Below are 12,394 nucleotides of genomic sequence, written 5' to 3' on the forward strand. Positions count from 1 at the left end.
TAAACAGAGACCGACGGCTGCCAAGGAGGAGCCTGTGTGTGTGTGTGTGTGTGTGTGTGTGTGTGTGTGTGTGTGTGTGTGTGTGTGGGGAGTGCGCGCACAAGCATTTGAAGTAATAAACCAACATTCCTTTATCACTGAAAGGAAAGGAATAATATTAGCATGGTTTAATAAAGTTTGTTTTTTAGTATTTCAATAATAAAAATGATAGAAATTATACATTTATTTATAAATAACAATATGAACATATTGTATAATTGAATATATTAGACTTGACTGCACCATGAAGGTTTAGTGTAGCATGAATTTAATCATCGCTATACAATTCTTGTGCAAGTAGTTAGCTAAAACTGGCTACTGGTCCAAACCAGAATGTGGAAATCATTTCAAAAATCTTCACAATAATCAGTGACCTCTAGCTAATACACCCCGACTACATCCTTATCTGCTGCTGAATCCAGTGCGGGAAATACCAGTTCTGCTACTTTTTTTCCCCCCTTGGTTCACTTTTTCTTTGACTTCTATCTGTTTTCACTCTGCCTCACCTGTCTCTCATCAGGAAACTGATGCCTTAAGGCTGCCTGGTGACACACAGGGACTAGTTTTACACCTTTACAGTGCTACTTTATCAACGACCCCCCACCCGATTGCCGATTGTGTTAGTGCAACAAACCACATACACGAAAAAATAATTTTCTTTACAGTGTTTTGTGTCACATGCTCAGGCATATCTGAAAGTTTTGAGTGTTGGCTGTGCACGTGGCATTATTTGAGTGGAGGCTTTGCGACGTGGCTAAGACAACACGTGTTGACCTCACTGTTGAGCCTGAGAATGAACAGCCACCAGTGGTTTGTTTCATCATCTTCCATCAGCTCCAGATATGAATCACATATCGTCAGAGGTCACTTTTGTGGGAAGCCCAGAGTTTTTTGTCAAGGGTGATCCGACTCCTCCTCATTAACAGGTGTCTGTATTTCTTCAAATACGTTGTATTGTTTGTGTGCTCTCCCAGCACAGAACATTAGACTACCGCCCACTTGATAGAAGCTGAAATAAAGACAGTTCACTGTCAAGGCACCGCCATTAGTTTATCACTGCCCTTTTTTACATCCTCAAGGACGCACCAGCAGAACAAATAATTGTTCTTTTCTGTGGCCGGTGACCTACAAGTGGAAGAATCTTGTTTTAATCTCCAATCCTTATCTCAAGGACACAGGTGAACCCCGGTGGTGGCAGACTTCATCAGTCCTTTTGTTGCAAACGAAGCCGACTGCTGCTGCTCGGAACGATTATCTTGACTTTTGACCGGCATTGTCTTCTTTAAACTCTATCAGCGAAAGCATCGCGCAGGCGCACAAGCGGAGAGTGGAAACACTTACACCTCTAATAAGCCTGATAGTGTTTGGCACAGGAAGTCTGCACCCTAATTCTGAATGACCTCTTACAAGGCTGAAGTCCCTTAAGCGAGTTATCTTTCACCTCAGATGGAGAAACGCAGTTCCCGGCGAAGGGGAGGGGGTGTGGGGAATCAATGAGGGCGTCAATAAAAACAATCATTTAATAGGCCCGGAAAGTTAATTCTGCATTTTCACAGTCTGGGCGGGGGAAGGGCTGTGTCAGCTGCCACTCTGTGGATATTGTCAGAGAGGTACAACAGGAGGCGCTGAGGCTTTTCATTGACGGGTTTGAGGGTCCTCAAAATACGATTTGTCATCATTCTCCATGGATTGATGTTAGCTGGGTTTCCCATCCACTCAATTACCTGTGGAGGTCACTGAAAATTGGGTTGCATGGCGAGTAATCTTCTGCCAATTTAATCGTAATAGACGCGGCATGTACTCCTTGCCGAACAATGTCAGCCTCAAGATGTCCTAAACGGAGGGATCAATTCTGGGAGGGTCAATTGAGCTGAGAGTCGCAAAAAGTTCCGATGCGACAGCTGGTTTTGTTTTTGAACAGAGTGACGTCCAGGCTTGCACCAAGAAGAAACACAGAGTGAATCATAAATAACACAGCCAAATCAAGCGCAAACTTTAAGGGTTTGCAAGTGACAGTTGATCTGCGGCCCTGGTGATGTTATCTTTGGGGGATACTTGACTGACAACAGCAAATGTGATGGCAAACAAGGATGATTCAGAATCTCCCTCGGGGATGGAAGAGAGCAGAGAAGGAGACGGACATGGAGGCGGTTCAGAGGCGGTGAGGCTGATGCAACTGGGGCGAGCGACTTGTGCGGATTTCAACCAGAGGTTTTCAGGCCCTCTGTTCGGACACAGTAAATAAAGTTTCTCATTCCTGGGCATTTGTCCGAATTTTTGATACGAGCAGCATTTGACTTTTCATGAGGACAGAGATTTCATCAACTCACAGCCATTTCACCGTGACCTTCCCTCATGTCCAACCTTCGACTACTGGAGCACTAAAAGTAACATAACTCCAGCTCTTCTTTCTTCACAAAGTACCTGTAGTCCAACCCTCCACATTGTTGATTGTAGGCTGTTGTTACTGAACATACAAGGTGAAAAATCACTAGGACCTTTAACTTCAATTGAAGTGGAGAATTGTCATAGAAACATTACAATTATCAAAATGAAATCATCATTAAAAAAAAGAAGAAAAAAAAAGCAACTGAAATGAAAAGAAAAACAACTGGAATTACTTATCATTGGTGGAAGTGGTGAATGGACATTGATGCCAAGTGTGAAAAAACAAAACAAATAAACTGTCCTTATTTTCAGTCAACCTATGAAGCAACGGAAATCTGGAAAGCAACAAAACTGATGTTGAAGAATGAAGACGTATCTAGAATGGTACACTGAGTGGACTTCAGTCCAGCAGATGGGAGCTGAATCAACAAATGACTCCAGTGACTTCTTGACGTTGCCGCTCCTCAGCGCCACATCATCTCTGTCGCTGCGCCCCCCCGAGCCTTCGCTGTCCCTGCGCTCTCCGATCACGTTCAGTTTTTCTTTTCCCAGCATCAGCAACTTGTCCCCAGTGCCTGAGGATCCCTCGCTGTCGTCACGTTGTTTTCTCATCAGTCTGGTGCAAAACACTTCCTGTCTGCATCCTCCACATGTGGCAGTAGGAACCCCCCCCCCCCCCTTTTTTTTTTTTTTTTCCCCAGAGCGCTGCTTCGATCTGGCGCCATCTGCTGGCCATGTGCTGTACACGAGACCAGGGGCACCTTCCCAACAACAGACTACTGTCACTATTCAAGCCCGAGTGGCTGTACAAGTCGCATCTGACGTCATCTGTCGCGTCCATGTCCATCATACATCTCAACTGTTCCTCTCGTCCTTCCAAACTGCTGACTTCCTACCATCTGCACTTTATCAGCGCACACTTCTTCTGTCCTTCACTTCATACTCTGCCCTTTAACTGCCAATGCAGGTCCTACAAGTTAAGGGGAGGTTTGTATGACTCTTCTGCCTGGGGCTGCTTTTCCACATGTAGTTGAATTAACATGGCACCTGCTGCTGCTTCTTCTCGTCTGCAAAGCTTCAGATGTTCTCGGGCGTCTTATCATTTTCTACCAAGATATAAGACCACACTAGTTGCTTAATTCAAGAGTTTTTCATGGTGGGCAATAATGGGTTCTCGTTGGACTCTTTTTTAAAAAGTCACATTTAGATCTTCAGGATCTGAGACTAAATTGACAAAAATAATAAATAATAAAATTGCCCATCACCATTGCCAAATCAGATGTTTCCAGCGTTTCTAAAAAACAAAACAAAACAAAAAGTCGTAATGATCTTAACGATAGACTGAAGTGGGTGGTCATAGTTTATAGCCTTTGTAGTAAAGCACACAACAGGAATAGATTTATCGCATGATGGCTTTATATTCCCTTTACACTTACAATTTACACATAATTTGACCTTAACACACACACACACAAACACATTCAAGTTAAAAGTAAAACAGCCTGTTAGTCAACACAGATTTTTAATTGCTTGTTCTATTGCCATCCTAACTTGCTAAAATGTTTGACCACAAACATTAAGATCTGGGCTTGATTCCTGAAAAATCTGTGTTTTAAAATCTGTGATAAATTATTGTCATCTTAAAAACTCTTACTATTAACACAGCATTCAGTTATTGCTCAAACCACAACTATAAGTCCTGTGAGCACAGACACACGTAAAGCATAATTTAACTTCTTCACCAGGAGCGGAACTCAACATTAAAATACTATTTAGCAAATTTCACAACTTCCTTAAAGTTTGTTGCATCTCACATGTATACTTCATAATATCCTAACTGATGACAAACACTGTTTTTGTTCCTGTTATTATCTCGACAAAACATTTCTCTGCATTCCCTGAGAAATGAAAACACAGTTTTATGGGAAAATTTCCAGCACTTTCACATGTTTCTTTTTAAGGCTAGAAGTGTTGCATCAATAATTAAACCAACCTGCAACCATATAGTTGTTTTACTGCTCTCATCGCACACAAACATAAGTGCAATGGTGTGAACAGGAAGTGCAGCACACAGATATAATAATACAATCAAATTGATGCCAGTAGGATCAAACATTGATGCTGCCTCTTCTCCTCAGAACCAGTTTAAGTGCCTGCATATGAACGCTCAAACCTTGAACGCATCAGAATTCACATAGTACAGTCAGGAATCAAACTGGTTGGGGGGTGGGGTGGGGGTGGGGGGTGGGGGGGGAACAGTCTTTGCTCATATGTGAATTAGATGACATGATGCACAATTTCCTGAATAAATTCCACACTTTTTCTTAATACATACATATTTGTTAGGAGTTAAACAAAGCAAAATGAGGTTTCATGTTGAGATAATTATGAGGCTAGACACAGTCAAACAAAAAAACTGACTATATTGTATTATGCTATAGATCAGTACTAAATTAAATAGGTTTAACGGACAGTGACATCAAGCAAGCAAATATAATCATAATAAATATATATATTTTTGTGAGTGACTCAGACTCAGAGGGAATACTGTTGGGCCAAAGTGCAGACACACGGCTGCAGCTATTCGCCTTTTGGATCGCTTGCTGGTGTAGATTACCATTGTATAATCAAGTCCTAGATTAGGTATCAGGAGTGAGTGGTGTGGAGAACAGAGGTCCGGTCACCTTATATCTGTTCACAGTCGACACTGCATGAACCACGCGCAAGTCGGCGTCGCCTTTTGTTCAAGTAGAGTCGTCAGATGTGACCTTAATAGATTGCTGAGGCCGCAGTGACCACTCTAACACACATAATGCCAGTGGCAAGTACTTGCACAGTTAGGATTGCTCAGAATGGGTCGCTTCATGCACTGCTGAGTTGATACTTTCACATTGAGAGGGATTACAAGTCTGCTTTGCACTGAGGTGAACGGCGAACACAGCTTTGATCCGCACCGCTAATGAATGCTGCACGTCTTGTCGTTGGTCAGTTTGCTTTCGAGAGCAACAACATTTGCTTCCCAAGTGTGGTGCGGCGGGGCTGCAGAAATAGTTTGACATTTTCAGAAACTTGCTTATTTGTTATTTGGGCAACTCTTAACGTCATCTTCCCACCCAATGACGTAGCGTAGCATTGAGCTTAAGAGGGTGCAAGTCCAAATTCTTGTGATTGTATTTATTTTCTGGTACTACATGCATCCAGTTCGCTTAGCATGCTGCCTGGAATTACAAGGGAACATTTCGCCTGCCTCTGCTAAAATTAGACATATGCCGATGTCATACCCTGTTTTAAGTTGTGTAAGTTCAAAACCTTTTGTTTATTCAACATGTCACCGGACGCCATGTAGCAACTATTTCTTGGCCCGCTGCAGTCAGTGTCTTGTGCAGTCTCAACTGTCATCTATAAACTTTGTTTTGTTTTGTTTTGCTTTTTACACAGGACTAGCTGCGATATGCGACGTCGACACATTTGGACTTGGCTTTTTGTTGTTTCCCTGCAAGAGCGCCGCTATCAGTCCTTCTACTGAGCTACGCCCAACTGTCGCTGACTCTGGCTGCTTATCTGATGTGCTGCCCTCCTTAGCTGGCCTTTCCTCTTCTTTTTCTTTTTTTCAAAAAGTGATTAAAACAGAAGCACATTAAATGACTGCTAGTAGTTGAAATGTGCATACTGCAGCTGCTGATCAGTACTGGTGATTGGTGCATGTTTGCTCTATGTCTGCCCTCATCAACCCATCCTACTCCACCCCCCTCCCCCCTCCCCCAACCCAATTCCCCCTGCTCCACATACACACAATCTCATCTTTCCTCCATGACTTTCTTCAAGCAGTCCACGATGTCCTCACAACTGACCCAAGGTACTATGCTGGCGCTGAAATTGTCTGCCTGGACCTGCAGGAGCCTGTGCATGGGGAAGTCCCTCCTGGGAAAGGCGATGTCCCTGGGCCCCAGCGCCAGCGATGGACAAACATCATTGGAGCCGTCTCCGATGTAGAACACCCTCTGGAAGGGAGCGCCGCCCTCCTGGTCGTTGTTGTCGGCGTCCTTCTGCCGCCTCGCCAGGTACTCCCGCAGGATCGCCTGCTTGCACATGTTGTCGGGACAGCGGGAGCACGAATGCGAGTGGAACGGCAGCAGGACCAGGCGGCCCGAGTCGTCGAAGCTGGCCGGGTTGGTGAAAATCTCCTGGAAAAGGTGGCGCATGCCGGCGCGCTCCAGCCACGTCTCGATGAAGTACATGTTGGCGTCGGACACCACGGCCAGCTCGAAGTCCTGCTGGTTGCTCTGCAGGTAGTTGAGCAGGTTGAGGAGGCCCGGCGTGGGCTGGATCTCCTCCACCGCCAAGCGGATGGAGTCCTTGGACACGCCCTGCTCGGCCATATAGGCCAGCACCTTCTGCATGTGCTCGTTGTAGTGGCCCTCTCGGTAGCTGTTCTTCAGCCAGTCGGGGAGCCGCTGGCTGGGCAGGGCCCGCACCACCGCGTCGTCGCTGCTCTCATTGATGATGGTCTCGTCGAAGTCGAAGAGCACCAAGAAGCGCCGTCGCTGCTGCTGCTGGGGCGCCACCTGGCTGCTGTTGGACGGGGATGTCATCTTTCAGCGCGACGGAGGGGAGTGACAGTGGTCTATCTCTACGGCGGGGGAGAAAGAAAAAGGCGGGATTTTTATTTTCGGTTTCTGAGGAGAACTTTGCTAAACTGTCACACAAGCTTCTAAAAATACATTGTTGGAGGGGGAAGCGGAGAGACTTTCTGCAAGGGTTCAATTAGACCCGAGCGGCACACGAGGCAAGGCTAGGTTGACTCCAGGAGAAAAAACCATTCCATTTGGGAATGTATCACACGGAGGGAAGGACGCACGAGTGGAAAGGGGGGGGGGGGGAAATGACAAACAGGGTGTTTACCGAGTGCCTTGAAGTCCCTTGTGATCTCGTTTCAGACTACACCTCTCTGATTGATTGCGTCAATGAGTGTCGCAAACACTCATGTGCAGCACTGACACACTTATCTCAATGCAGTTTTTTTTTTCCACACACAGACATTCCTTCAGTGCTCCAGGGGTGAAGGAGTTCAAGAAGGGAGAAAAAAAAAAAACCCTGACCCAGTTATTTCATATATACGGATCTTGGGTCATCGCCAGTTCCACCGTGATGCAAATACATTTCAAAAGACAGGGCTGCAGTGTTGCAGGCATGTGGTAACTTGAGTATGGGGAGAGTTGTTGCTGCATACCTTCGCCATAAGCGGTACAGAATACGAGCCTACGGCAGTGCGACAAGAGCAAAGCCGACTGAAAGCTTTTCCATACCATACAGCTCGGGGCTTTTCAAATCCATGCAATTCAACAATTCAATAGCGTACGACTCGAACATGACTGGCAGCTGCTGCCTCACGCGCTGCCGTCTTTCTATTTGTTATCATACACTTTCTTTAATATTTATTTTATCTTATAAATACTTTTAAACAATAAAGGCCAGTTGTCCCTTCCATTTCAGAATCAGAAAAAGTCATTTTAATCAATAAAGGGATTCTGGACGCGTAACGGGTAACAATGAATGATCTTGGGCTTTGATGTACTTGTCAGCAGAAAAGTCCTCGCATGGAGACTCCATGGAGGCTGGACACAATGCGTCAGTGCATGCAACAGTGTGGGACTTTTTCAGAGGCGCACTTGTTTTTGCAGGGATGACCTTTAAAACCCCCGTGGGAAGGGGTCGAGAGGGTCTCTGGTTTCTGCGACCTCGCGCTGTGCACAGAGCTGTGTACAGTACACTGCAGCAGAGTACAGTAGAACATATAGCATCAGTCTGTAGGGAGCAGCGACACTATATGTCTCAGTTTGCAGCCTGAATTCAATGCACCAAGACCCCAACGGAATAACGGACGACAGCTTCAGTTCTGCAGGTCGAATCGCGAAATGATTAACAAACCCCACACCCCCGCCACCCAACACACACACACACACACACACACACACACACACACACACACACACACACACACACACACACCCAGCACAATGCCACTTCACTGACGGCGCAAAAACATCCGATCAGCTGGGTTTGCTGCTCGGAATGTCGCGCGGTTGTGTTGCGGGTTCGCTTGCCTCTGCACCGTGCAAAGGCAACGCGCGTCCTTCAGCGCCTCCGTTATTCAGAGGACACATTTACACACTTAAGCCGCCTAATTTTAACCCCGCGGCGGCGGTAGCCCGAGGTTTTTACGCCGCACTAATGACTTTACAGCCGCTGCCCCGTCAGGAGTCACCGGCTCGGCTCGACTCGGTCAACGCGCGCCGCAGATGCATACATCGCGATTCCAACGGCATAGCATTGGGCAAAAATATGGACGGCCGGAAATAAAAGAGCCCGAGGAAGAGAGGGCCTACCGAGGGTGGGTGGGCATGCAGTCCGGGATGGTGAGCGACCGTCCGGCTCCAGACACCGCATCCCAGTGACGCGGCAAGATTTTTTAAAGGAGACTCCCAGCGCGGAGGGTTTTCCCGTTTAGAGGCAGCGCGCGGCAAGCACGCCATACTAAAGGCACCGTTTCCGCCGGAACCTTTCATAATAAAAGCCGAGGGCTGGCTTCCATTACGGGACCCACATTATATACCTCTGGGGGGGAAAAAAATAGGGGGAAATTACGTGGTCCGCAGAAAAGACAGTAGGTAAGAATAGCCTTTAAATAGGTAAATGCTCAAATGCTCATGGATGCAGATAGCTGTGGCTTTTTGCTTGGTCTAACATTAAAGTGGGCCATGAGGTGGTGCAACACCTGACTGGGTGTATCTGTGCCCTTTTTTGACGTCACAGAGGACTGAACATTATTTTATCCTCGCATAACGTCCACAGATTTCCAGAAAACAGCACATTTAGCGTTTGCAGCTTCTTGCAACAACACTCAGCCTGCAGCCTCTTGCTAGGCCTTCCTCTTAACACGTTTGGAGGGAGAGAATATCAGACGACAGTCCCACGAGGTGGAACACCTGTCGGGAAGTACTGTGACATCACAAAGGAATATTCTCCAAAGCTCTAAAACACAAATAAACACGCTTTGACACACGTTGGCCTTTATCTGATGACAGAAAAGGTTGAGCTCAACTCAGGGGAAGCGTGATCTACTAGCAACCAGTGAAGTAGAAGTAGAAGAAGTAAAAATGACAATGCATAATTCAGTATAGTGAGTAAAGTTAGTAATTGAGTTTTTCGAGTATTTACTCATTTGAATGTAAATGTAGAGTTGGTGCAAATTTCATACAAGTACCTGGGTTGCAGCGTAGGAAGAGGAGAAGGGGGAGAGATGCTGAGCAAACGTTGATATAAACGATGAGCCTTCAATGTTGGAAGTCAGCTGAAGGGAAGAGCAAACTACTCCGACCCGCCAACGCATTGACAAAGCGCTCTATTCTCTTCCAAAGTGGCTTTATTCTTAATATCATGAGCTAAATTCCCATGATACTTTAAACATTAAAGAACACAGGCAATAAAATACTGCTGGCACAAATTGTTGCGCAGTCTGTAATCCCATTGAACTTACCTAACCATTTAACATAACTCGAGACCTATTCCCAAACCCTCTACGATAACCCTGAGACCACATCATTTCAATTGAAAATCATCAGAAATTACTTGGTCAGCTCCAAAGAGTTTGACCTGTTATCCTCTAAGGGCTAAGCAATTCCAATATGCACAATGTGTATTCGTATCTGTGGACTCTGGCAGGGCTGCCCTTTGTTCTGTTCATTATTTTCATGGACAGAATTTCCAGGCACAGCAAGGGGCCGGAGGGGGTCCGGCTCGGGAACCACATGATTGTGTCTCTGCCTTTTGCAGATGATGTGGCCATGGTGGCTTCATCGAGCCAGGACCTCCAATGTGCGCTGGGGCGGTTTGCAGCCGAGTGTTAAGCGGCTGGGATGAGAATCAGCACCTCCAAGTCCGAGGCCATGGTTCTCAACCGGAAAAAGGTGGCTTCTCCTCTCCGGGTCGGTTGAGAGATCCTGCCTCAGGTGGAGGAGTTCAAGTATCTCGGGGTCTTGTTCATGAGTGAGGAAAAGATGGAGTGTGAGATCAACAGGAGGATCGGTGTGTGTGATCTGCAGTGATGCGGTCGCTACACCGATCTGTCGTGAAAAATAAAACCATCACAATGTCATTTAACTTCTTTTTGCAGTCTGTCCGAATGGATTCACGGCTGTTTCTGATTTTGGATGTACAAAGTAAGGGCCACAGATCGATCAATCAATCAATCAATCAATCAATCAATCAATCAATCAACTTTTATTTGTACAGTGCTAAATCACATCCAAAGACGTCTCAAAGCGCTTTGTACAATCAGAGAAAAAGGAACCGACTGGGCCCCCAGAGCAAGCAAAGTGCGACAGTGGCCAAACTACCCTGTGGGATTAAACCCAGAGCAGATCCAGACTCCAGAGGGCCGTCATCTGCCTATGACCATGTTGAAGATGTTGCCTTGTGTTTAGGACTTATGCAATGACATAATAAATGCAATTCATCTTCCTCTCCTTTTCTTTCAGATGTAATTTTGGTTACGCCGGTTTTAACTGTCAAGACGGTGAGTGTTACAGCATGTGACTGTCAGTGATAGAAGCAAATAAGAAATGATTTAGTTATTTTTTTTCTAATTCAATCAATCATTCAAAATCATTTATTTTTCATTATCGTTTTAATTTTTTTTTTTTTTAATACTTTTTAATATTCTAAATGTGTTTGTTTTTTTTGTTTGTTTGTTCCCTTTCACACCAGTTAAATGTTCCACAATGCTGGCCGTTTAAAATGGATCATTACAGAAATGAAAACAAGCATAAGACTGCAGATGTTTGGTTACTACAATAAGTTTAATTTAGTTTTTTTTTTCCCACAGCATGGCAGCTGTTAATGGTGATTGTTGGCTTTGTGTTGAGCGCATTGCTACTCCTCCTGTGGTGGCATGCAGGTGAGCTCCTCATCTATTCATCAAGGCCAACATCAGTCACTTCTTCAGCCATAAACCAGAACAGGGCAATTTCATTCAAGAAAATGACATCATGCTGTCTTCATTTTTTTTTTAGATGCACAAAGAAGAATACCCAAGGGGAAACTGCAAACAATTAAAAAACACAAAACTCAAAAACTCGTTGACTTTTTGAGTTTTGCAAATGCCACAACCTGTTTTCAAATGAACTATTTTATTCACCATATAAAGTTCTGGTAATTCAGCCGTTGTTTGGACAAAAGACTTGCTTTGCTCTTCCTCTTCTCTGCAGGACAATCTTATTATGTCATTAAATATGTTTGGTTTCTGCCTACAATTTTAGTGGGTTTTCTATTTTTCGAGTCTTTGCATATTGAAGGTGTGAACGCTGTGAACGTGCCGGTTTAAATTTCTGTTACTGACCAGTTGCAAAAGACACACCATCTTTCACATCTGGGTTTAAATACCAATTAACTTATAAACAATTAACTAGAAAAAACTATATATGTATATATATATATATATATATATATATATATATATGTGTGTGTGTGTGTGTAAGTGCACATCAAGGCTCACCACTGTCTTTACAATTTGGAGCATTTGTTTTAACTTTCAATTAAGGATTAAAGTTTTTTCTAGTTAATTGTTTATAAGTTAATTGGTATTTAAACCCAGATGTGAAATATATATATATATATATATATATATATATATATATATATATATATATATATATATATATATATATGTATATATACATATATATATATATATATATATATATACATATATATATATATACATATATATATACATATATATATATATATACATATATATATATATATATGTGTGTATATATACATATATGTATATATATACACATATATATATATATATATATATATATATATATATATATATATATATATATACACACATATATATATATATATATGTATATATATATATATATATATATATATATAT

The 12,394-nt window shown here is 43.7% G+C and overlaps 1 protein-coding gene across 1 annotated transcript; it reads right to left on the bottom strand.

The window, feature by feature from the left end:
• Positions 1-6,198: 6,198 nt before the first annotated feature.
• On the bottom strand, positions 6,199-9,794 carry LOC142889390 (putative phosphatase phospho1). The gene is made up of 2 exons (XM_076028102.1): positions 9,692-9,794; positions 6,199-7,057 (listed from the first exon to the last, which is right to left on the bottom strand). Exon 2 carries the CDS (start codon positions 7,017-7,019, stop codon positions 6,225-6,227), a length of 795 nt encoding a protein of 264 aa, XP_075884217.1. The 5' UTR covers positions 7,020-7,057; positions 9,692-9,794; the 3' UTR covers positions 6,199-6,224.
• Between the last annotated feature and the right edge of the window lie 2,600 nt (positions 9,795-12,394).

The sequence above is a fragment of the Nelusetta ayraudi genome, unplaced genomic scaffold (genome assembly GCF_046127955.1).
Source record: "Nelusetta ayraudi isolate G7.1 ecotype Tasmania unplaced genomic scaffold, CSIRO-AGI_Nayr_v1 ptg000022l, whole genome shotgun sequence".
NCBI classification, from domain to species: Eukaryota; Metazoa; Chordata; class Actinopteri; order Tetraodontiformes; family Monacanthidae; genus Nelusetta; species Nelusetta ayraudi.